This window comes from Prinia subflava, chromosome 8, assembly GCF_021018805.1.
Source record: "Prinia subflava isolate CZ2003 ecotype Zambia chromosome 8, Cam_Psub_1.2, whole genome shotgun sequence".
Taxonomy (NCBI): domain Eukaryota; kingdom Metazoa; phylum Chordata; class Aves; order Passeriformes; family Cisticolidae; genus Prinia; species Prinia subflava.
The window spans coordinates 30,612,804-30,633,492 of record NC_086254.1 but is presented as its reverse complement, the minus strand read 5'-3'; the positions used below and the strand labels follow the sequence as shown (position 1 = coordinate 30,633,492).

General features: G+C 52.7%; 2 protein-coding genes across 2 annotated transcripts; one reads left to right on the top strand and one right to left on the bottom strand.

The window, feature by feature from the left end:
- Positions 1–5,983: 5,983 nt before the first annotated feature.
- TP53RK (TP53 regulating kinase) lies at positions 5,984–7,667 on the bottom strand. The gene is made up of 2 exons (XM_063402239.1): positions 7,259–7,667; positions 5,984–6,710 (listed from the first exon to the last, which is right to left on the bottom strand). Exons 1-2 carry the CDS (start codon positions 7,635–7,637, stop codon positions 6,232–6,234), a joined length of 858 nt encoding a protein of 285 aa, XP_063258309.1. The 5' UTR covers positions 7,638–7,667; the 3' UTR covers positions 5,984–6,231.
- A 4,220-nt stretch (positions 7,668–11,887) lies between these two features.
- SLC2A10 (solute carrier family 2 member 10) lies at positions 11,888–18,739 on the top strand. Its single transcript, XM_063404583.1, has 5 exons — positions 11,888–12,204; positions 14,509–15,885; positions 16,926–17,048; positions 17,580–17,715; positions 18,336–18,739. The coding sequence occupies exons 1-5, from the start codon at positions 12,201–12,203 to the stop codon at positions 18,430–18,432; spliced, it is 1,737 nt and encodes a 578-aa protein (XP_063260653.1). The 5' UTR covers positions 11,888–12,200; the 3' UTR covers positions 18,433–18,739.
- Positions 18,740–20,689: the final 1,950 nt, after the last annotated feature.

Genomic DNA, 20,689 nt, shown 5'->3' with positions numbered 1-20,689 from the left:
GCCCTCCCGGTGGGCGGGACCCCCCCGGAGCCCCCCCGCCCTTCTCCGCCCTTCTCCGCCCGCCTCGCCCACCGGGAGCGGCCCCGCACCGCCCCGCGGCACTGCGCCCCGCTATACCGCCTCCTACACCCGCCCTTTATACGGCCCCTATAGCCCCCTCCTTTCCCCCGTCTCACCGCTTCCCAGCCTTTTTTCTTTTTTCTTTTCCTTATTAAAAATAAGCAAACACAACCAAACAAAAGGTCAGTGGCGCGGAGCGGGATAGAGCCATGGGAAACAGCGGCACAGCAAGAGGCAAAGTCTTGGCTCACACAAGTGCGAGCCCCAGCAAGCAAGGGACAAGCATATGACTGTACCCCGGGTGTCCTGTCAGGCTGGACCTTAAGGATGCTCCATGAGTCAAAAAGAAAACACAAAACTGCCCAATTTGAACTCCGAGGGTGGATTTTCTTGCCAGCTCTGCTCTGTATCGCGGTCATCAGAAAGAAAATGGGGAAGTATGTGGGGCAGGACAGGATCCCCTCTCCCGACCGCAGTGAATCTCAGCAAGTGCTGCAGAGGCTGCCGGTCTCGTCTGAGCACAGTGAGAGGCAAACGCCCCAGGAAACCAAGCTGCTCCACTACCGAGATGAGCAAGAGATCAAAGCCAAGCAAGCTGCTTTTTGCACCGCCTGGATTCTTGCAATTGGAAGCTAAACAAAGCCGAGTGGTGGGGAGAAAAATGGGAAAGCAAAGTAACTCCCTTAGTACTTCACAAGCGTCCTCTGAGTGCTTTCAAACATGTTCAAAACCTGGGCAAATAGATCTATATATAACAGGTGTATAAAACTCACATTCAGCAGAGAAACCTCTCTGTTTCACGATTAATCAGCTCTCTGGAGAGTTACTCCTCCTTGATACCACTTCCTAGATCATCAAGGATGTTGGAGTCAAATGCATTGGATTAAAAAGCAGATGTGAGAAAGCCTCGTCCCCCTTATACAAACCATGAATCACTGGCACACAGGGAACAAGAAATTAGAGTGTGGTGGTACAGTCACCAATAGAGACAGGACTGTGCTCCCATCTGAAGGGACTCTGCTCCGGGTCTGGATCTCCTCTGTTCCCCTCCCTCTCCTTAACAGCATATATGTGATTTTGCACAAATAGTAACAAAGCAGTTAATGCCTGCAGCCATCCCGGGCAGGGGCTAAAGGGTGGCGGCATCACCGCTGAGGCTCTTCTCGAACAGCAGAACGGACACAAAAGCTTTTGCTGGGCACTGCCGGGGGCCGCTGGCACCGCCAGGATCCGGCATCCGCCTGGCGCCCGGCCCCGCGGCTGCCCAGCCCCGCTGGCAAACGCACCTTCTCCCGGAGCCCAGGAGGGAGCACAGAGCTGACCGACAGAAATCCGTGAGGATTTTTATCTAGCTTTCCTTACCTGCTCAAGAATACGAACACAAAGTTATCATGGCCAAAGTAAATGAGTAGGAGATTGCTGTGCTGCCCCAATGCTGCTACAGTGGGCTGTGGTAGCAGAAGCTGCTTCATTACTCGGGTAGTGGTGCATGATGGAGAGGATGGGCAGAGGTATGACTAGAGACCTGAAAGCAAAATTCAGGCCAGTAAAACAATGCAACTGCTTAAAACAGGTTCAGCTTACCCAAAATACCCATCGGGCAGAGACTGGAAGCTCATGTTTGAATGTGTGCCACATGTCGGACCAAAGGAGCTCTACAAAACTTGTTCTCTCAAAATCAGCCTTGAAAGTTAAAAAAAGCTTCAAAACAATAACAACGGGCACAGTTTGTCCTTTCTCTTACAAGGATGCACATTTCTGGCAGTGTGGAGGGGACGGGCAGTCGTGACTCAGTGCACAGCCCCTTCTCCAACCCCAGCCGGCCCCTCTCAGCTCAGCGGGGCTGATATTGGCTCAGCCCGCAGAGCTTCCCAGCTGAGCGCATGGTGCAGGGACTGCACGCTGGTTCTCTCGGCCTTCCTGGACTTCAGCTGGGAATTAATGCCTAATTAGTTTGTTTTCTTGTAAACTCCACCTCTATCACCCCCAATTCCAGTGCCAGCAGCAGCTGCAGCTGCCCTGCCTGTGCCTTCCCTGTGCTCCACGGCCGTCACTGGGGTCACACCACTCCTGGGCCTTTACTCAAAGTAAGTTTAGTTTATTGGTAAAAGAAAGGTGCTGTGGAGTGCCCAAAGGGACCACTGTGGGACACAGCTTGTGCTTGGGCCAGGGAGGGGCTTTATTTATCTGTAGTGACCCTCACAGAGTGAACCCTGAGTTACAAATGAGCTTTTATGCTTTTATTGCACTAACTCGGTTTTCTATCTGCAGTGATGGGAGAAAAGGGTTGCAAAAGGCTATCAGTGTTCTGCACCTTGCAGAAAACTGGAAAATATAAATTTCCTGCAGGCATCAAGGCCTAGAATATAAAAAAGTTCACTGAAAAAAAATACACCATATATATTGTATGAACAGTTTTTACATATATACTCAGTAACTGCCATCACAGAGCAGCCACTGACCAAAAATCATGGCATTCCCAGATTATTCAACAGTGTCTCCATCACCATTCCTTGCTTGTGTGAGGTTGTTTTGTTGTTTTTTCTTTGTTTTGTTTGGTTTTGGTTTTGTTTTGGTTTTGTTTTTTTTTTCCCATCTTAGTGCTCCTCTAGGTCTCCAACTCATATTTATCTCAAAAAATTCCCTTAGTTCAGTCTTACCCTCCTGGCATCAGTGGGCAAACCAGAACTTGGTCTTATTGCCAAGCTAAAGTCAGACTGGTTGCCAAGAGCTCCCCACTCCCACCACAGAAATCACTGATGATGTCAGATACCAAAATAAACAGAAAAGACAACTCCAGCAATTTCCTCAGAAATACTACACTGCACTTTCTGCTGATAAAATGCCTCTATTTCCATTTCATTTGTTTTTCCCTCTTTCCTTTCATTCCTCTTCCCACATCTTATCTGCACCTCCCTGCATTTTTGAGTGATATCCAGGTGTAGAGCAAAACCAAGCAAGTGCTGGGAAGCCTCTGGAAATGAAGCTGTTCCCAGCAGGCCTGGAGTTGATGCCCTGAGACAACAATTCATTCTTAAAAGCAAAAAGATTCAAGCAGCAGAAAGTCCCAGACTGATCAACTGTACATCCAGCACACAGCTGTAAATACATTCTGCTCAGAGGTTTTCCCTGGACACACAGATTTTCCTGGTGCTAGTGGTGGTGGCAGAGAGACCTCCAGTGGCTTCATGCACCAGCAGCCACCACTTGTCACATCCCAGAGTCTCGGGGTCCCCCCAACAGGCAAGCAAGCAGGTTTTGGAAGGGCTGAAAGACAACACAGCCTCTGGGGGAACAGCCCCTCTGGGTAGGACAGGGCAGGACATCACCACTTCTGCCAGTGTGGGCTCCAAGGACTTTGTAAAAAGTCAGGCCAAACTCTGGAAGAATATTGGTGGCTCAAAACTGGATTTGCAGCAGATAAACTATTCAGGCAAAAAAAAAGAATAAAAGAAAGAAAGAAAACAGGAGTCCTATTTACCTTACAAGAATACACACGCACTGGACATAAAGCCTGAGTGCTAATAATGCAATGGTAAATTATTTTAATACCAATAATAATAGCAATTCAGTGTTGCTTATGACCACAGCGATGCACGGAAAGCTGACACAGCAGCATGTGAAGCCATTCCCCGCCAACAAAAACTGGAACCTGCACCTGCCCTGGAACCAGTCAGGGAGCCAGTGGTTTTCATCCAAGGAGCTGCTGCTGCAGACACAACTCGTCCCCGAATCACTGAGTGCGATGGAAGGGACCCCCAAGGATCATTGAGTCCAGCTCCTGATGGACTGATACAGCTGAGGCTGCAAGAAGATGTGGGGTGGACACTCTGCAGGACCAGGGTGTCCTTTTGGCTGGACATGCACCTGCTGAGATTTTTCCATCTTCAAACAGCAACAGTTCAGCATTCTCTACAGCAATCCATACGACACACCACGCTGATCAAGAGGAAATATCAACAAGCCCTAAAACAGATGTGCTGAAAGTAACACTTATATAACAAGGAGGGGTTTATCACGCAGCGAAAAAGCAAAACATTTTGCTTTTCATGACCAGTGATGTCCTGCTTTGTTCTGAAGCTGCATCCCAGAGCTGATTTCAGCGGAGGCCGGTTCAGGAGTCCCTGCTCGCAGGCCAGTCCCACGCACCGGCTCCCCGGGAGGACTGGCCTGCCCACGGGCTGCCGACCCCGCCCGGGGCACCGCGCCGGCCGCCAAAACCTCCCGTGGACCAGCTTTGTTTCTGCTCCGCTGTCCCGCGGGGAGAGCTGCATTTTAACAAACACCATCATCGTCGGAAACAGACTCCTTCAAAGGGCTTTGCAAACAGAACTCAATCCTGGCATCACCGGGAGAGCGCTGTTTGTACAGATGGGGGACGGCGGGCAAGGGGGGTCAGGCTGCCGCCTCCCCTCAGCGGGGCCGGAGCTCGGGGCTCGGATCCCCCGTGAGGGGACTCGTTAGCTGATCTCCCCTGCTCCCGGGGCTCGGATGCCCCGTGAGGGGACTCGATAGCTGACCCCACCTGCTCCCGCCAGCCCGCGGGACACCCGGGAGCACCGGCTCCAGTGCCCGTGTCGCTGTCCGGGCAGGCAGGGGAAGGTGCAGCAGCAGCAGCAGCAGCAGCAGCAGCTCCTCCAGCCCCGCTCCTCGCGGGCAATAAAAACAAAACACGAGCGCCACGAGGCCTGCCGGCCCCGCAGCCAATGCAAAGCTGTGGCTGGGCGGTGGAACCCGGGCCCCACACGCCGGGGTCGGGCACTCGCCCAGGCGGCTCCTGTGGCAAGAGGTGAATGCGCGCCGGGCACGGGCAGCCCGCCGCGCTAGGACACTTGCGGGACGCGAACCGCCCACCTGCGCGGCCACGGGCGGCAGCGCTGCGCCGGCGCCACCGCGCGGAGTGCAGCTGACTCGGCCGAGGCGCCTTGTGGTTCTCGGAGCCGCCCGCCCCGGGGTCCCGCCCGCCGCTCGGGCCGCGCTGTTCCAGGCCGGAGGGAAAAGCCCTCATCCCCTCTGCCCCGCCTGGCAGAGCAGCTGCTCACAGCTGCCCTCTCCCCTCTGCGTGCAGGATCCGTACGGGACACGTCCGTGGCTGTGCAGAGGCAAAGGACTTCACTCCCTCTTTTTCACGAGCAGTTTCAGAGCACAAGGGATTGCACAAGAGAACAGAGGATCTTCCCGACAGATAAAAGAATCCCCAGCACAGCAAGAAGTTCACGGTTTCTATCATTACTTGAAGACAACGATGCTCCCGCAGTCACCCAACTCACACCCCAACAAAGCTCACAAAGCTGATAATCTTCTAACTAACCCACTGTGGGGTATGCAAGCTTTTCCTCTGGCACACCTTCCATTCACACTATTAGATATGGTAAGCCAGAAAAATGAAGTAATATAGAGAAAACATTACAAGAAAAAAAGTATTATTGCCTATCTCTTCCAACCACCTACCTGGGCAGGTAATACCAGCAGCTCCCCTTACAAAGCTCCAAAAGAAGAAATTTACAGCAGACTTCTTGTTTAAAGTGGAAGTTTCTCAGTAGAAAACTGTTCTGCATTAACAAATATGGTATTTCCTTAAGATTATCATCTTAAAAAAATCATCTATCGACTGAGAGCGAAAAAAGACAGAATTTACTACCAGAAGAAAATAAAACCGTTTTATGTTTAGTGTGGTACTTCAGCATTGCCCATGTTCCAGAATTCAGTTCTGAAAATTTTCAGGATGTGTTGAGTCATTTATAACAGATTTAAACCCTTTGTCATAAAGTCTTCTGAAAAAAAAAAACCAACTTGTTTTTCTCAGTTACCTTTTGTAGATGCTGTTTTGTAGTCTCTGAAGTAAGAAACTCCAAAGAATTTATGGTCTACAGGCCGAGAAAGATTGCTCTGAATGATTCTAACCACACAAAGATGAGTAAAATGACACTGTAAACTACTTTGTATTAGAAACATTTAACATTTAGGACAGAAGTGACCTCTAATTGTTTCTGTCTTGGCTGTGCCCCCATCTCACAATTACTTCAGTTATTTTATGACACTTAAAACTCTTTCAAGTTTATTGGAAGATACAGTTACCAAAATAGTGATCTGTGAAATAAAACCAACTAGAAATATAAATAACCCTATTTGCAAAACCTACCATTTCTCCATCCCTAACCCCACTCTCTTCTACCCAATCATGGATCTCTTCCTCCCTCTTAGCCGAACCTCATCCAGCTTTTTGATCACAGGGCCAGATTTTTTAGACGTGGCTGCATAGGTCTTTAGGAGAGTTTGGAACATCGTTTCAGTATCTGGATGAGTGCTAATGAAGGCTTTTTCCAGAACATACAAATCAACTCCTTTATCCTCGGGAAGACCAGAAATAAAGCTGAGTCCAAAGTCTATCAGCACCAAGTCCAGCTTCTCCGTGGGTGGCCGCAGGAGGAGATTGGCAGTGGTAAGATCCCCGTGGATAATATCCTCGTCGTGCATCCTTGCTAACAGCTCACCCATCTTCTCTGCTAACTTCTGGAGGCCACTGCTATCATCTCCACTCTTTTGTACAGAATAAATATGATCCTGAACAGTAATTGAGTCTACAATATCTTCAAGATAGATGGAGTTGGTGACATAATCCACGAAGTAGACCGCTGGAGCTGGAATCCCTATTTAAAAGAACAAATCAAATGGCAACAGTTAATTTACATGATTCCCAACTTTATTTTAACAACAAAATACAACTGATAAAAGCCTTAAGCAGAAGTGCCAGTTGAGATCACCCCCAGCCCCTGATGATCCACCCCTTGGAATGGTCCGCCCAACACTCGCAAGGCATCTGCACTGCCCTGCAGTCTTACAACGACTTGGCAGCTCAAACCTTTGGACAGCCCAGCCTCTACTGCGGCGAGCTCCCCCATAAAACACGTTCTGGGACACACCGAGGGCAAGATGAGTTTCGGGCGCACTCCGAAAGAGCAGAGCGTGTCGCCCCGGGCTCAGAAGCCCCCGCACCCTTCAGGATGGCGCAGGAAGGCGCCAGGTGCCCGAGATCTGCTCTGAGCCACGTGAAGAGCCGTGGTGATGGGGCTCACACTGCCCTGGAGTGTCTGTCCGTGTGTCCTGCTGGGGCTACCCCGCTCACTCCGCCCAGGTCTGTCCGTCCTGCCAGGCAGCCCGGCCCGGCCCGGCCCGGCCCCGCCGCTCCCGTGCCCACCTGCCCGCCGGCACCGCAGCAGCGACCGCGCCTCCTGGGCCATGCGCCGCCGGCTCAGCCGCTCCTCCAGCGCCGGGTGGCGGTACCGCTTCGGGACGCGGAGCTTCGCCACCGCCGCCCGCCCGAGGAACAGCCCGCGGTACACGTGCGCCTCGGCGCCCTGCTGCACCAGTCGCAGCCCCGGCAGCGGCGGCGGCGCCGGCGCCTCCTCCGCCACCATGGCGGCGCCCGCCGCGCCCTCGGGACCGTCCCCGGCGCGGCCCGCGGCCCCCAGCTCGTCCATGTGGGGGCCCACGGGCCCCACGCCGTCCATCGCAGGGCCCGCGGGCGCCGCCATGACCGAACGCGCACCACGCGCCTCCGCCTGGGCCGCCGCCATCACTGGGACCCACACAGCGCATGCGCGGGGCGCGTGTTCGGCAAGGCTCGGTAATCTCCGGCCATCCTCGGCAAGGCTCGGTTGGCGGTGACGGAAACTCGCGAACTGCCGAAGTCCCGCCGGCTGTGGCGCTGCGCCGCCCTCGCTGTGCCGCGCTCTGCTCCTGCGGCTGCGGCGCTGCTCCCTCCAAACCCTCCCTGTGCTCCCCCCGTAAACCCTGCCGCCCTCTGCTTGCCTCTGCCGTGGCGGGGGTACTGGCTAACTGCAGCACGGTGGGACTTGTTCCCGAGCGTTCCCGAACCGTGCTCCCCTGCTCTTGCCGGTGCAAGAGCGAGACCCGCAGATGCCGCTGCAGGGCGTGCACGGGAGATGTTGGGTGCGCGTCTTCCCGAGGTGGCAACTGGGAGCTCGTGGTTCCCCCGAGGTTTTCCCAGCATCTCCGCGGAACCCCCCTCCAGGGCATCATCCCTGGGGTACCACTGCCACAGTGTCACCTCCACCGCTGCAGCATCACCATGGGGACATCGCCACCAGCATGGTCCATCAGTGTCTCTTGTTCTTTCGTGTGCCAAAAGCCTCTGCAGACCCACTGCAGCTGCCTAGGTGGTGGCCGGGAAGGAGAAGGGATTTGCCCGTGAGCTGCAGGGGATCAGCAGCCTGCAGCAGGGCATGGTGTGAGCTCAGCTCCCCACAGTGGGCACCACCAAAGCTTCTGCCCCACGTCTGCCATGGGCTGCTCATGCTGTGATTTGGGTGACTCCCCCTTCCTCACATTGCCATCTTATTAAGAGATGGATAAACCTCATTACCCTCATAAACCTCATTGGAGCAATATTTGGGTTTTTATGGCACCCTGAAAACCCACTGCCCTACTGGGTGATGTGCACATGCTGCAAATATGTTCCTCAGAAGATACAAGAGAATTCAGCCCAGTCCATGTAAATATGTTTTCAATTGTTGCTTTTGGAGGTGCCGCAAGTCCATCTTGTCTTTGTTTTCTCACCCAGTACATTTGTTTCCTTTTCAGAACATTTATATTTTATTACCACATTCCACACAGCTTACATGTCATTGCACGGTGGGATCATGCCTGGCAAATATTTATCTTGCTTCAGTGACAACTTTTAAATAACCTTCCCAAGTTTTCAATGATACAGATAATCCATCCTGCAATTCTGCCCACCCGTGGCACCCTCCTGCAGCTGCCCTCGCTGTGGCAGGGCTGCAGGAGCCCAACAGCTTGCCCAGGAAATGGGGTGAATTCCTGGATCTCTGTGGCTGGAATTTGCAAATGCATGCCTCAAACACTCAAATAAAGCAAAATGTTTTCCCCGTGTTGTGAACGGATTTTATCAGAGCATCTGTGCAGATTCCCCACAGACACACACATACAACCTATAAGCAAGTGCACACACATAGCCTTCGGCTCATTATTCTGGCAGACATGATGGTTTTCTTTCATGCTGGCCAAAAACCTCCTCCAGAGCTTTCAAAATATGAAAGAAAACATTTTTGCTTTATTTTCCCCTTTATTTTATTTATTTAAATTTTATCTTCCCTGTGATTTCACTTATTCTTTCCTCTTTTAATGCAATAAACAGTTGACATAGCCCTTGGAAACTAACTAGAGCCATTTACAATATTTATAGTATCACCCAGTATTTTTATTGGAATATTGAATCACCCCAGAGAACTGCTCTGAAGCCACAGACTGGTAAATGGTTTCATTATGTAACTTTGTGCTCCTGGTGACCAGCATTTACAAACTCTCAGAAACGTTGTAATTAAGTTAAAAATTGAAACATGGCGAACCAAGCTAATGGGAACCAAGGCAGGTCTCAGGGGCTCGTCCCTGCTGTCCTGCAGATCCCTTGGCATCAGGCAGGATGCAGCCCTGGAAGCAGCTCTCCCATCACCCCCAGCTTATTTAGGGATGGAGGCTGCCATCCTCAGAGCTGGACACATGGGAAAAGGGATGAACTTCAGTTGCTGCGGGGTGCCATGCTGGAGGCATCCCTAAAATGTGCAAGGAAACAAGATTCCTGATGGGACCAACGCTGCTGGCCAGCATTGCCAAGGAACCCTCCTGGGTTAGGATATCATAACAGAAAATATGTGCAGCCTGGCATCAGGAGGAGAAATCTCTCCAGGATGTAAATGAACATGCAATAAATGCAGGTTCCTGGTGAGCTGGCTCCACCTCAGCCAGCTGTGACACTTCTGCCTGTTCAGGGACCATCACTTCCATCAATAACTGAATTGAGTTTGGTCACTTTGGTCCCCCAAGCCCCTTCCTAAGGGTCAGTCATAACAGAGGGAAATAGGCTTGAGGGTGTGATGAGGATTCCTGAACACCACGTCTTCCTTTTCCCAGGATGGGCTTCTTTCTCCATTTGTATTTGTATTTCAATTCGTGATTTTAAAGCCCCTTTCAGCAGCTCCCGCTCGGAGGTAGAGGGCGACATTTGCAGTGCCCACAGGCGGGTTGTGTTACCAAGCCCAGGCTGCCTCCCCAGGAGCGCATTCCTGCGGCTCAGCCTGGGGATGCCTGGTTTGGCTGCCGGGCAGGAACAGAGCCAGATAAGGATTGCACGGGGAGATGGCACTGCCAAGACACACGGACTGGAGAGGAGGAGGAGGAAGGCAACGCAGGAGGGAGCAAGGACAGGAATGTGCCTGCAGGCACGAGGCATTGGTGGATCCAAACCCCCAGAGCTTCTCATGTGCAGCTTAGGGACGAAGGTGCTGCTTTCATCAGGCCCAGAACACCCACTGTCTACAAAAGGTGTGATAAGAAAGCTGTACTTTAAGGACTCCAAAGAAAGAATTTTTTTCCCAAATTTTCCCTGCTGTACATCATAGCAGATTTTCACCCTTTTTTCCCAGGACAATAACCCAGAGCTTCCACAGTATCCACGTGACAGCTGCATTTCTGTACGTGCTGATGTCATCTTTTTGGCCGCCTTTGGCAAACACACCATAAAACTCTTCCTGTGCTCCCCAAGACCTCACCTCCTTGTTGTCAGTACTAATATTTCTTGCCCTGCCAGAGACCAAGAAGCCTTCAGAAAAAGTTCAGGCAGCAGAAAAATGCTGAATGACCATAGAAAAAAATATAATTTCTTTCTTCTCACACTGAAATAATTTCAGAAGGAAGGAATTGTTCAGGCAAATCGGAGATCATGTAGCCAAGAGTGAGTTTGCCCTGAGGCTGATGAGGACAGTGACATGCCAGCTCACAGAGCAGGTTTGTGGTCCTCTGCACTTACCCTGCAGTGGCAGTGCCTGCTGCAAGGCTCTGGGGAGGCTCTGCATGTCTTCCCACCTGTGGCACCATGTCCTCCTCTCTGTCCCCCATGCCAGCTGGGTCACAGCAAACTCCTGAACATCTCCTGTACTTCAGCACAGCACAACCCTCCCAGCAGCTGCCATTCACACTAACAGCACCAAGGGGCAATGTTTGCATGCTCTGTTAAAGGGTTTTGAAAGCACTTGGAGGTGTACCACGCTTTGTAAAATCCTTGTCTAACAAACTGGACTTTGGGACACGTGAAATTAGCCTCAGAAAATAATCTTGTGTCCAAATGCAAGTCCCAGTGTCTTTTATGCAGGACAGCAGGAAGGTTCCTGTTCTGCTCAGCAGGAAAAAGAATGTTAATTGCAATAGAAGTTGAATACTGAATGTTTTGTCTGATGGAGCACTGTGTCAGGGGAAGGAGATAAGCTTGAGAGACTGATTCTTTCGGTTTCACAGCCAGGAAGGAGGGCAAACTCAGACAGAATCACAAAATCATAGACTCAAACTATATGCTGAGATGGAAGGGGGCCACCAGGACCATTGAGTCCAACTCCTGGTCCTGCACAGGACACCCCAACAAACCCATCAGGTGCCTGAGAGCATAGTCCAAACGCTTTTTGAACTCAGTCAGGCTTGGTGCTGTGATCACTGCCCTGGGGAGGCTGTTCAGTGCTCAGCCACTCCGTGTGAAAAAACCTTTTCCTGATATCCAACCTAAACCTCCCCAGCTGCTCTTTTTGTTTTCAGCTTTCAAGTGACCACCCATTTCTTAGCAGATTTCTGTGGCTTTCCAGCCGAGGTACCTAAAAACATTAACAAACTGTGACGCTCTTGTAGATTTTCTGGAGACTTTCTTGTCTAGAGAGGCGAAGCTCTGCACAAGAGCAGCTCCGCAGGCAGCGAGGAGATTTCTGTTCCTCAAGTAACACGGACTGCGGACAGAGCCCCGCATCCTCGTTTCAGGACCAACTCGCCACGTACCTCCGCCAAGTGTCCCCGGCCACCCCGCTCCGGTTCTACCGGGCTCACCCCGGGGCTCTCCCATCCCCCGGGATCCGGCTCCGCTCCGCGGCCTGGGCATCGCTCCCGGGGCGAGCAGCGCCCCCGGCCCGGGCCCCCCGCCCCCGAGAGGGGCGGGCAGGGCGACTACAAGCCCCAGGCTGCCCGGCCGGGGGCAGGGCGGCAGCGACGTGGCGCGGCCGGGCTCCGGCCGCCGGACCCCGCTCCGCCCCGCCGCGCTCCGCGCCCGCCGGGCCGGCCCCGCCATGGGTGAGTGCGGGACGGGCGGGGGGCGCCGGGGCTCGTCCCGCCCCGGGGAGAATGTTTCCTGAACAACTACAAAAAAGAAAGTTCGCAACTCTTCCTAAAGGCTGGGGGTGCGTCCCCCGCCCCTTCCTTTCTTTCTGTTCTTTTTTTAGCGCTCTCAGCAGCGCGGACAGCCAACATAAGAGCCGAGGAATTTCCTGTGGCTCGGTCCCGGGGGCGCGCCGGGGAGGGGAGCGGGGTTCGGGGAGTGTGGAGGGAGCTGGGTTTGCTGTGGAGGGAGCTGGGTTTGCCGAAGGGTGCTGGGTCTGCTCTGGAGGGAGCTGGGTTTGCTCTGGAGGGAGCTGAGTTTGCTCTGGAGGGAGCTGAGTTTGCCGGAGGGAGCTGAGTTTGCCGTAGAAGGAGCTGGGTCTGCTGTGGAGGGAGCTGGGTCTGCTGTGGAGGGAGCTGGGTTTGCTCTGGAGGGAGCTGGGTCTGCTGTGGAGCGGGAATTGCTGCAGGCAGCGGTGCGGTGCCCATTGGCCTTGGCCCTGGTGTGAGCAGAGTCCGGGCTCAGCCCAGCCCCAGCCCGGCCGGACAGCGGGTCACTGCCCCCAGCGAGTCACTGTCCCCAGTGGTTCTCTGCAGGGAGGAATCGCCTGATGCAGTTCCTCGCTCCCCCAAACCTCCTGTCCTCATGTGGAGATCTGAAGAGTCCTCAAATTATTCCCCAGCTACGTCAGAATAGACGATGCACAAACTGGATTTCAGTCAAAGTTCATAAGCCATGACTGCTTATTAAGTTAACAAGAAATGCAGCAAAACCTGATGAAATCAGCCTTGGTATTTATAGTGGGATTGTCTGTGTCTAACAGAATTTGTGGCTTGAAGCTAATGGGATGGCCATTTATGCCGTATGCTCTCAGCAGATATTTTTTCTAATTATCTGCATAACGTACGAGGAGTGCTAAAAGCAGTGCAGATGGTCACACAGAGCATGGTGGGAGGGGCTGGGATAGCTGGGATGGCATAAGTAACACAGAGGGTTGCAGAATAAATAAAAATAATTGTATTTATATACAGCCATCTCTGAGAAATAGCCTTTATTGATAGCCATAAAGGCCAAGCACTTCCCATTAAACACAGGAATAAAAGTCCTTCAGCAGGGTGAGAAAAGTTTCCACAGTCTGATGGTTGTGCCCACATTTTTTCCACATACAGTCTACCAAAATTGTGAGTATTTGTCATGAAATGAAAGAATTCAGATAGTATTACATGCTGCAAAACAGCACAAAACCCAAAAGTAGTGCACTTCACCTGTGCTTCAAAAGTGTAACTGGAGGGGAGGTCACTGTCACTTCTGTTCCCAGAGGTGCCCACATCAGTGCTGGCTCTTTTCCCCAGTGCAGTCCCTGCTGGTGTGACACAGCTTATGGTTCACACATGGTCACTCTTTCATCCCCATGGTGAGAAGTGTGTGCAGCCTGCACCTTGGTTTTGTAGGGTTGTTTGGGGTGGTTAGTTGGAGTTGCTTTTGCTGCTGGTTTTGTCTTGTTTTAGCTAAACTTACATGCTTAGGGAACTGGCACACTCAGCCCTGGGGGAAGGGCAAGGTCAAAGAGTCACTTCTTGTATTTGAGGTTGGCAGCAGTAAACTTGTCAGCTCAGAATGAAGTTTGTCCTGTGGGCCTGGACCAGGCTGAGCAGACTGGAGATCCTGGGAGCTATGGGCTACAGGACAGATGAAAAAATCAGGGCCACCCCACAAAGTCCTGCTGAGAGTACAAGATTAACTAAAGGGGAAAAGAAAGGAAAAATAAACTTTAGTGAGCAGAGCTTTTAACAAGAAGAAGGGGAGTGAGAATGGAAAACCTGCAGGGAGAGCTGGTGGTGCCACATGCACTGAAATGTGAAAATGATAATGCAGAACAGTTCAGAACCAGAAAGCAGAAGCTGCATTTCCTGCCTAGAACAAATTTTGCAGTCACAATCAAGAGATACCACAGAGGATCCCACTGCACAACTCCAGGCACTACAAATCACAGTCCTGCACTTAAAAGCAAGTCTCAATGCTGTTTAAAAGTCCTGATTTCAAAGTTCTGCACCCCAATTGAGTACCCCTGCAGTTGCTGGGGAAGTCTGGTGGGTTGTGTGACTGTCTGCAAGTGCCTCTATACTCATGATCTAGTGACCTATGGGGAATTCCACGTCATGACTTTGTAGATGGAAAACTCTGGGTATCCTGGGAGAGTTTTTTCCAGCCTGTGCATGCTGATAGCTTGTCTTGTAGCATCAGAAAACTGAACCTAGCACTGCTTGCTTGTTTTCCAGGTCGTGCACTGCTGGTCCTCCTCTTGTCTGCAACAGTGTCTCTCCTGGGCGGGCTGATTTTTGGCTACGAGCTGGGGATAATCTCTGGAGCACTGCTGCAGCTGCAGGCAGACTTTCAGCTCAGCTGCTTCAGGCAAGAAGTTGTGGTGAGCGCCGTCCTTATCGGAGCGCTCCTCGCCTCCCTGGCCGGGGGCATCCTCATCGACCGCCACGGCCGCAGGAGAGCGATCCTGGTCAGCAACGTGGTGCTCTTGGTGGGCAGCCTCCTCCTCACGCTGGCCAGGTCCTTCACCGTGCTGGTCATTGGGCGTGTGACCGTGGGCTTTGCCATCTCTGTCTCCTCCATGGCCTGCTGCATCTACGTCTCAGAAATGGTGGCTGCTCACCAGCGGGGGCTGCTGGTGTCTCTCTATGAAGCAGGAATCACCGTGGGCATCCTGCTGTCCTACGCACTGAATTACGTCTTTGCGGATGTGGATGAGGGCTGGAGGTTCATGTTTGGACTGGCCATTGCCCCCACGGCCATGCAGTTTCTCAGCATCCTCTTTCTCCCAGTGAACCCTGTTAAATTAAGCTCGTGGGACTCAGACTGCCAGAAGGGCCTCATCCCATTGCAGGACACAGAGCACAGAGCAGCAACAAAGCAGGGCCCCTATCAGGAGAAGCATTACTCCTTTCTTGATCTTTTCAGGACCAGAGACAACATGAGAAGGCGGACTCTGGTGGGCCTGGGGCTGGTGCTCTTCCAGCAGTTCACTGGGCAGCCCAATGTGCTGGGCTATGCCTCCAAAATCTTCCACTCGGTGGGATTCCAGAGCAACTCCTCGGCCATCCTGGCCTCAGTTGGGCTGGGAGCCATGAAGGTGGTGGCCACGCTGGTGGCCATGGCCTTGGCAGACAAGGCAGGCAGGAGAGTGCTGCTCATGGCTGGCTGCGTGGTGATGGCCACCTCTGTCACCGCCATCGGCCTCAGCAGCCGCATGGCTCCGCTGGCCATGGCCAGGGACTGCACTGCAGCCGCAGGTCCCAACGCATCCCACAGCGTCCCCCAGCACCCCCTGACAACCCTGCTCCCCCAGTCTGCTGTGTCACCCTTCCCACCAGCGCCAGGTGCTGTCAAAAATCAGGCAGGCCCCAGGTTTGCTGCCACAACGAGCCTTACAGAAGTTTTTGCCAGCACTCAAAGCAAAGAGGTTGTTCCTAGTTCTTCCCTCACTCAGAAAAGTGACTCAGTAGGTCAGTCCAAGAAAGGAGCACTGGAAAGCACAGGCCCTCCTCTCAGTGCTGCTCCCTGGGCACAACATACGGTCTTAAATTGGATTACACTGCTGAGCATGATGGCTTTTGTGAGTGCCTTCTCAATTGGATTTGGGCCAAGTAAGTGTGGTGTTTATCCTTGCACTAACCCAGAGAATAAAACTATCAGGGCTGATCTGCAAGCTGCCTGCTTGAACCATTCCTTATGTATCTGCTGTGCTGAGCAGCTCAGTGTCTGGGACTGGAAATTGTCCCCTCCTGCCTCCTGAATCATTTTCTAGCACTGCAGCTCTGTCAGCTACAGCACTAGAGTAACTTTCTTTTCCATGCTATTCACTACCCCTGTAAAGCTGTTTTTTTCTCTGAAGTTCAATGGAAAATCAGAGCATCCTACAAGCACTACATAAACTTCCTGTCAGCCTGGTGAGGAGGAAAGTACAGTGCTGAGGACAGAGGGACTGAGGGGCTTCTGCTGTGTGATTATGAAAGCCAGTGCATAACTGGAAATTGAACCTCTTTTGAAGGTTTCTCAATATCATTTGGGTTTTTTTGATTCTATTGATTATTATTTCTTTTTCATCAGATGAGATTAAAGATTAGTTCTTGCTTCCATGTGAGTTTTACTGTTTCCTGGCATTTAAATGCCTCCATAGGAGAAAACAGCATTTAACTCAAGAAAAGACTGTTAAGTGAGCAAGTCTTATGGGTTTGACAGCCACCCTGCAAATTACTTCAAGCAAAATAACCCCAGGATATGAAAGACTTAAAGATATATATTGCTTTAACTCTTATTTTAGCCCAAATGCAATGTTGTCTCCCCAATTCCACCCTTTTCTCATTTCTTTACAAAGAGCATGACCTGACAGCAGGCCTGTCAGAGCTCTTCATCTCCTGTGAAATGGAATGACCAGCTACCCTGCTTTCTTCTTTGCTCCCTGGGCCTGTTTATTGCTATTTCATTCCTCCGTGAAGCATTGAACACGGGAGGTTTGAAGTGTTCTGCTGTGACCTGTCTCTGAGATCGATGAATGTTTGACAGCACCAGCAGCGGGTGCTGGGTGAAGCCAGAGTTTAAACCCCCTGCTGAAATCTCCCTTGCCCATTTCCCAAACAAACTGCTTAACTCCACACTGTCTTTGTGATCTCTCTAATCTGTGCAGTGACCTGGCTGGTCCTGAGTGAGATTTACCCTGCTGGGATAAGAGGAAGAGCCTTTGCCTTCTGTAACAGCTTTAACTGGGCTGCTAATTTACTGATCAGCCTCTCCTTCCTGGACCTTATTGGTAAGTAGCCCCTTCCCCTCCCTCCTCCTCCCACAGCTGGTTAGGGAAGGTGGCCACCATGAGCCATTTGGAGATTAAGTGGTATTTTGAACCCTGAGGACTTGAGGCTGTTGCCCCTGAGAGCAGGAAAGCCAGGCACCGGCAGCTCTGGTCAGAGCCTCTCTGTCACTCGTTTATAAAAATCACCCATTGCCCACTGGGCTGCACTGTAGCACCACAGTATCAGGAAACTCAGCGTCTGCAGCTTCCATCCCGGCAGCTCTCCAGCATTGCTCAGCAGCCACTGCTGGCCCTGGGCCTCAGCTGCCTTCCTCCCCCTGGTGCTGGCAAAGCCTGGCCTGCACCAGCCTTTCTCTTTGCCAATTCCCAGTCCAGGCCTGGCAGATAAGGAGTTTCCCAGCCCTTTTGAAGGCTTCACAAAATAAGGTGACCCTGTCAGGCACCAGTGACCACCTCCCAGTAAGGAACCAGTTTCCTTTGTACCCCACGATGTGACCCACCCCCTACATTTGTGCACTTCAATCTCTGCAGATGCCATTGGATTCTCTTGGATGTTTCTTCTCTATGGGCTGATGGGAGTGATGGCTTTTATGTTCATTTACCTTTTTGTGCCTGAAACAAAAGGACAGTCCCTGGAGGAGATAGACCTGCAGTTCTCCAGGAAACGGTGGGTTTCTGTCCCAGCAGGAGTGCTGCCTTTGGGTGCCTCCCTCTGCCATCCCCTGAGCTCTGTGGCACCAGGGTGATGTGAAGTCTGGCCTGTGCTACTGAGAAAACAGAAAATCTCAAGTTTGGGCAGCGCTATGGGACAGGGTGGGAGAGTTGCAGCAGCTTCATCATCAGGGCACTGCCCTGAGCCTTGCTGTGCTGCTGGAGGGCAGTTGTGACACTCAAGAAAAAGGGACTAAAAACTAGGAGAGGAGACCAGGACCACGGTGTGGGACAGGAAGGTCAGGACTGGGAGGAGGCAGCAGGGGATGATAGTCCTGTCTTTTCACCTTAGAATAATCCCAGGCTGATCCTTCTCCTCTGAGGCAGAGACATCTCCTGGAGCATGGGCTTCCAGGCTGGTAATTTTCACACAAAGATTATAATGGGCTAGGGAAGATCAAAATGTGGTTTTGCCATCCTGTTTGTGATAGAGATGGCAGGGCAGGCACTGCTGGAGCAGGAGATGCCAAGGGGAGGGAGCACCCACCCCTCGGGGGGCAGGAGGGGTCACTGCTGTGAGCCCCTGCCTGGCTCCCCCTGCTGCTGCTGCTGCTGACGGTCCTCACTGCCCGGCAGGGTGCGGGAAGGAAACGTGTTCAAGCAGAGACGTGCAAGAGGAGCGAGCTGCACACACGCACAGTACCAGAGAGTGGAGCACGCCGGCAGCACATGAAACCAGCGAGCTGCCCGCAGCATCGCGTGTGAGGAGTTCAGCAGCAGAGGAGCAGCCCGGGCCATCAGGACACCCCTCTGGGGCCTTTAACTGGTGACCTCTGATCAGTGACAGTTCTCTCTGCAGTGCCTCAGGTCGGGGAACACGCCTACAGCATGTCCTTTGGGTCCTAGGAGAATCAGTGTTCCCCAGAAGAGAATACATCCTTCCTTTGATATCTTTTATTTTTTTCATCATTTGTGTCTCCTATCATTTAAGAGATTAATGGTTTTATACGCAGGAATTAAAGCACGGGTTCTGCCGACAATTTCTCCATCCTCGAGCTCGTTCGTGAGCGCGGTGTGTCGTTTTCCCGGTCTCGGGAGCACCGGGATGGGGCCGGGGAGGCTGCGCGGAGCTGCCGCCAGCGGGGGCTGGCACCGCCCGTGCGGGGCCCGGCGCTCAGAGCCCCGAACCCCAAACCCGAGCCCCGAACCCCAAACCCGAGCCCCGAACCCCAAACCCGAGTCCCGAACCCCTCGGAGCCCCTTCCCTGCCTCCCCGCGCTGTGCCCGGGGCTTGGTGGGGCCGGGCAGGAGGGATGTGGCAGTGGGAATTCGGGGTACCCTGCATGGGGGTGAGCAGGCTGCAGAGGCTGTGCTGGGGACAAGGCAAGGGCAGGGGATGGGAATGGGAATGGGGATGGGGATGGGGATGGGAATGGGGATGGGAATTGGAATGGGAATGGGGATGAGGATGGGGATGGGCTGGGGCTGGGAAGGGGGATGGGGATGGGGCTGGGGCTGGGAATGGGGATGGGGATGGGGATGGGGATGGGGATGGGGATGGGGATGGGGATGGGGATGGGGATGGGGATGGGGATGGGGATGGGGATGGGGATGGGGATGGGGATGGGGATGGGGATGGGGATGAGGATGGGATGAGGAGGGGATGGGGATGCAGGGGTGTCACGGGGACCCGGGGCAGAGCAGCGAGCGGGGCTGGCTGTGCTGGGAGGACACCCGGATTAGCTCCAGCAGACAGGGCTAGGGACAGTGCCAGGTGCTGGGGTGGCAGTGCAGAAAGCTGTGGGACAGCTCATGGTATGGGGGTCAATGAGGCCAGGGTAAAGGACTGTCATTCCCACTTTATCCAAAAACCCCATGGTGCACTTTCCAAACGCAACAGCTTCAGCCCCCCAGGTGGAGGAGTGAGAGGTGCCCGGCTTGTCACACACTGCCCAGGGTCTGGCTGTGTGCTTGCACAGCCTGCAGGGCCTGCAGACACAGGGGAGGTGTGGAGAGCCCCGGGGCTGCAAGGCAAGCTCCCAGCTCTGCAGCCCTTGCCATGAGGGGTGCATGTTCCTGGGAAGGGAGAAGCTCTGGGGCTGCCAGCTGCTGTCACAGGGCCTGGCTCCTGCAGCACAGCAGGGCTGGGCAGGTGGCACTGCAAGGTGGAAAAGCTGGAAAGGCAAGTTCAAATGAAAAGCTGGAGGAAGGTCATTGGGTGTAGAAATTGAGACTGGAACTCAGTGAGGAGGAGGTGGCCTGTATCCAGAGCAGAGCAGCAGGGAAATAAAGGAAGCAGCCGCAGTAAATAAGGTGAATTTAGCCGTGTATGGTACCAGCAGACTCACAGGAACATTATTAAGCAACCAAAGACAAACCTAGATATGCCTCTGTCACTGTCCCAGAAGCTTAAAAATAAGATAACACCAGGCTTTCCAATTCTGACTAGCAAAACCAGAACTAGTACAGATTTTTGAGATGGGAAATCAGATTCCAGTAAAAATAAATGTAGAGCCAGTACTGTGTTACTGAGCCCTGATAAGGATAAAGGTAATGAACAGCAAATATAAAATGAGATTAGAGAAGTTAGTCAGCTCAGTGATCCATCAGGAAGGAATAAAAAGTGGGTTTGGGTACAATAAAGGGTCTCCAGGACCAAGCAGTGCTGGAGGTGTGAGGAGAGCTGCAGCTCTGGGTTTGGTGGGGAGCGGTGCACAGGACCTGCTTCACAAGGTGTTTGTGGGAGAGCTGGTCTCTGCTAGTGACCACAAAACAACCTTTAATGCTGTAGTGGGAGAGTGCACACCAAATAAATCCAGCCTGGGGCTCTACAATTTCAAGAAAGGGAACTATGGAAAAAATAAGGTGATTAGTCAATAACAACAAACCAAAAGGGAGCAGGCAGAGAGCAAGGAGCCTGCAAGCAGTCTGGAGGTGATTAAAAAATGCTCCATTAAAGCCTAAGCAAAACATGTGCCACAACTCAAAAA

Bases quoted from the DNA above. Each gene is read 5' to 3' on its own strand.
- SLC2A10 (XM_063404583.1), top strand. The intron at 15,886-16,925 runs GTAAGTGTGGTG...TAATCTGTGCAG, and splicing joins CTCAATTGGATTTGGGCCAA to TGACCTGGCTGGTCCTGAGT. The intron at 17,049-17,579 runs GTAAGTAGCCCC...CAATCTCTGCAG, and splicing joins CTCCTTCCTGGACCTTATTG to ATGCCATTGGATTCTCTTGG.
- TP53RK (XM_063402239.1), bottom strand. From the start codon at position 7,637: ATGGCGGCGGCCCAGGCGGAGGCGCGTGGTGCGCGTTCGGTCATGGCG. The intron at 6,711-7,258 runs GTGGGCACGGGA...TCTTTTAAATAG, and splicing joins GCTGCGGTGCCGGCGGGCAG to GGATTCCAGCTCCAGCGGTC.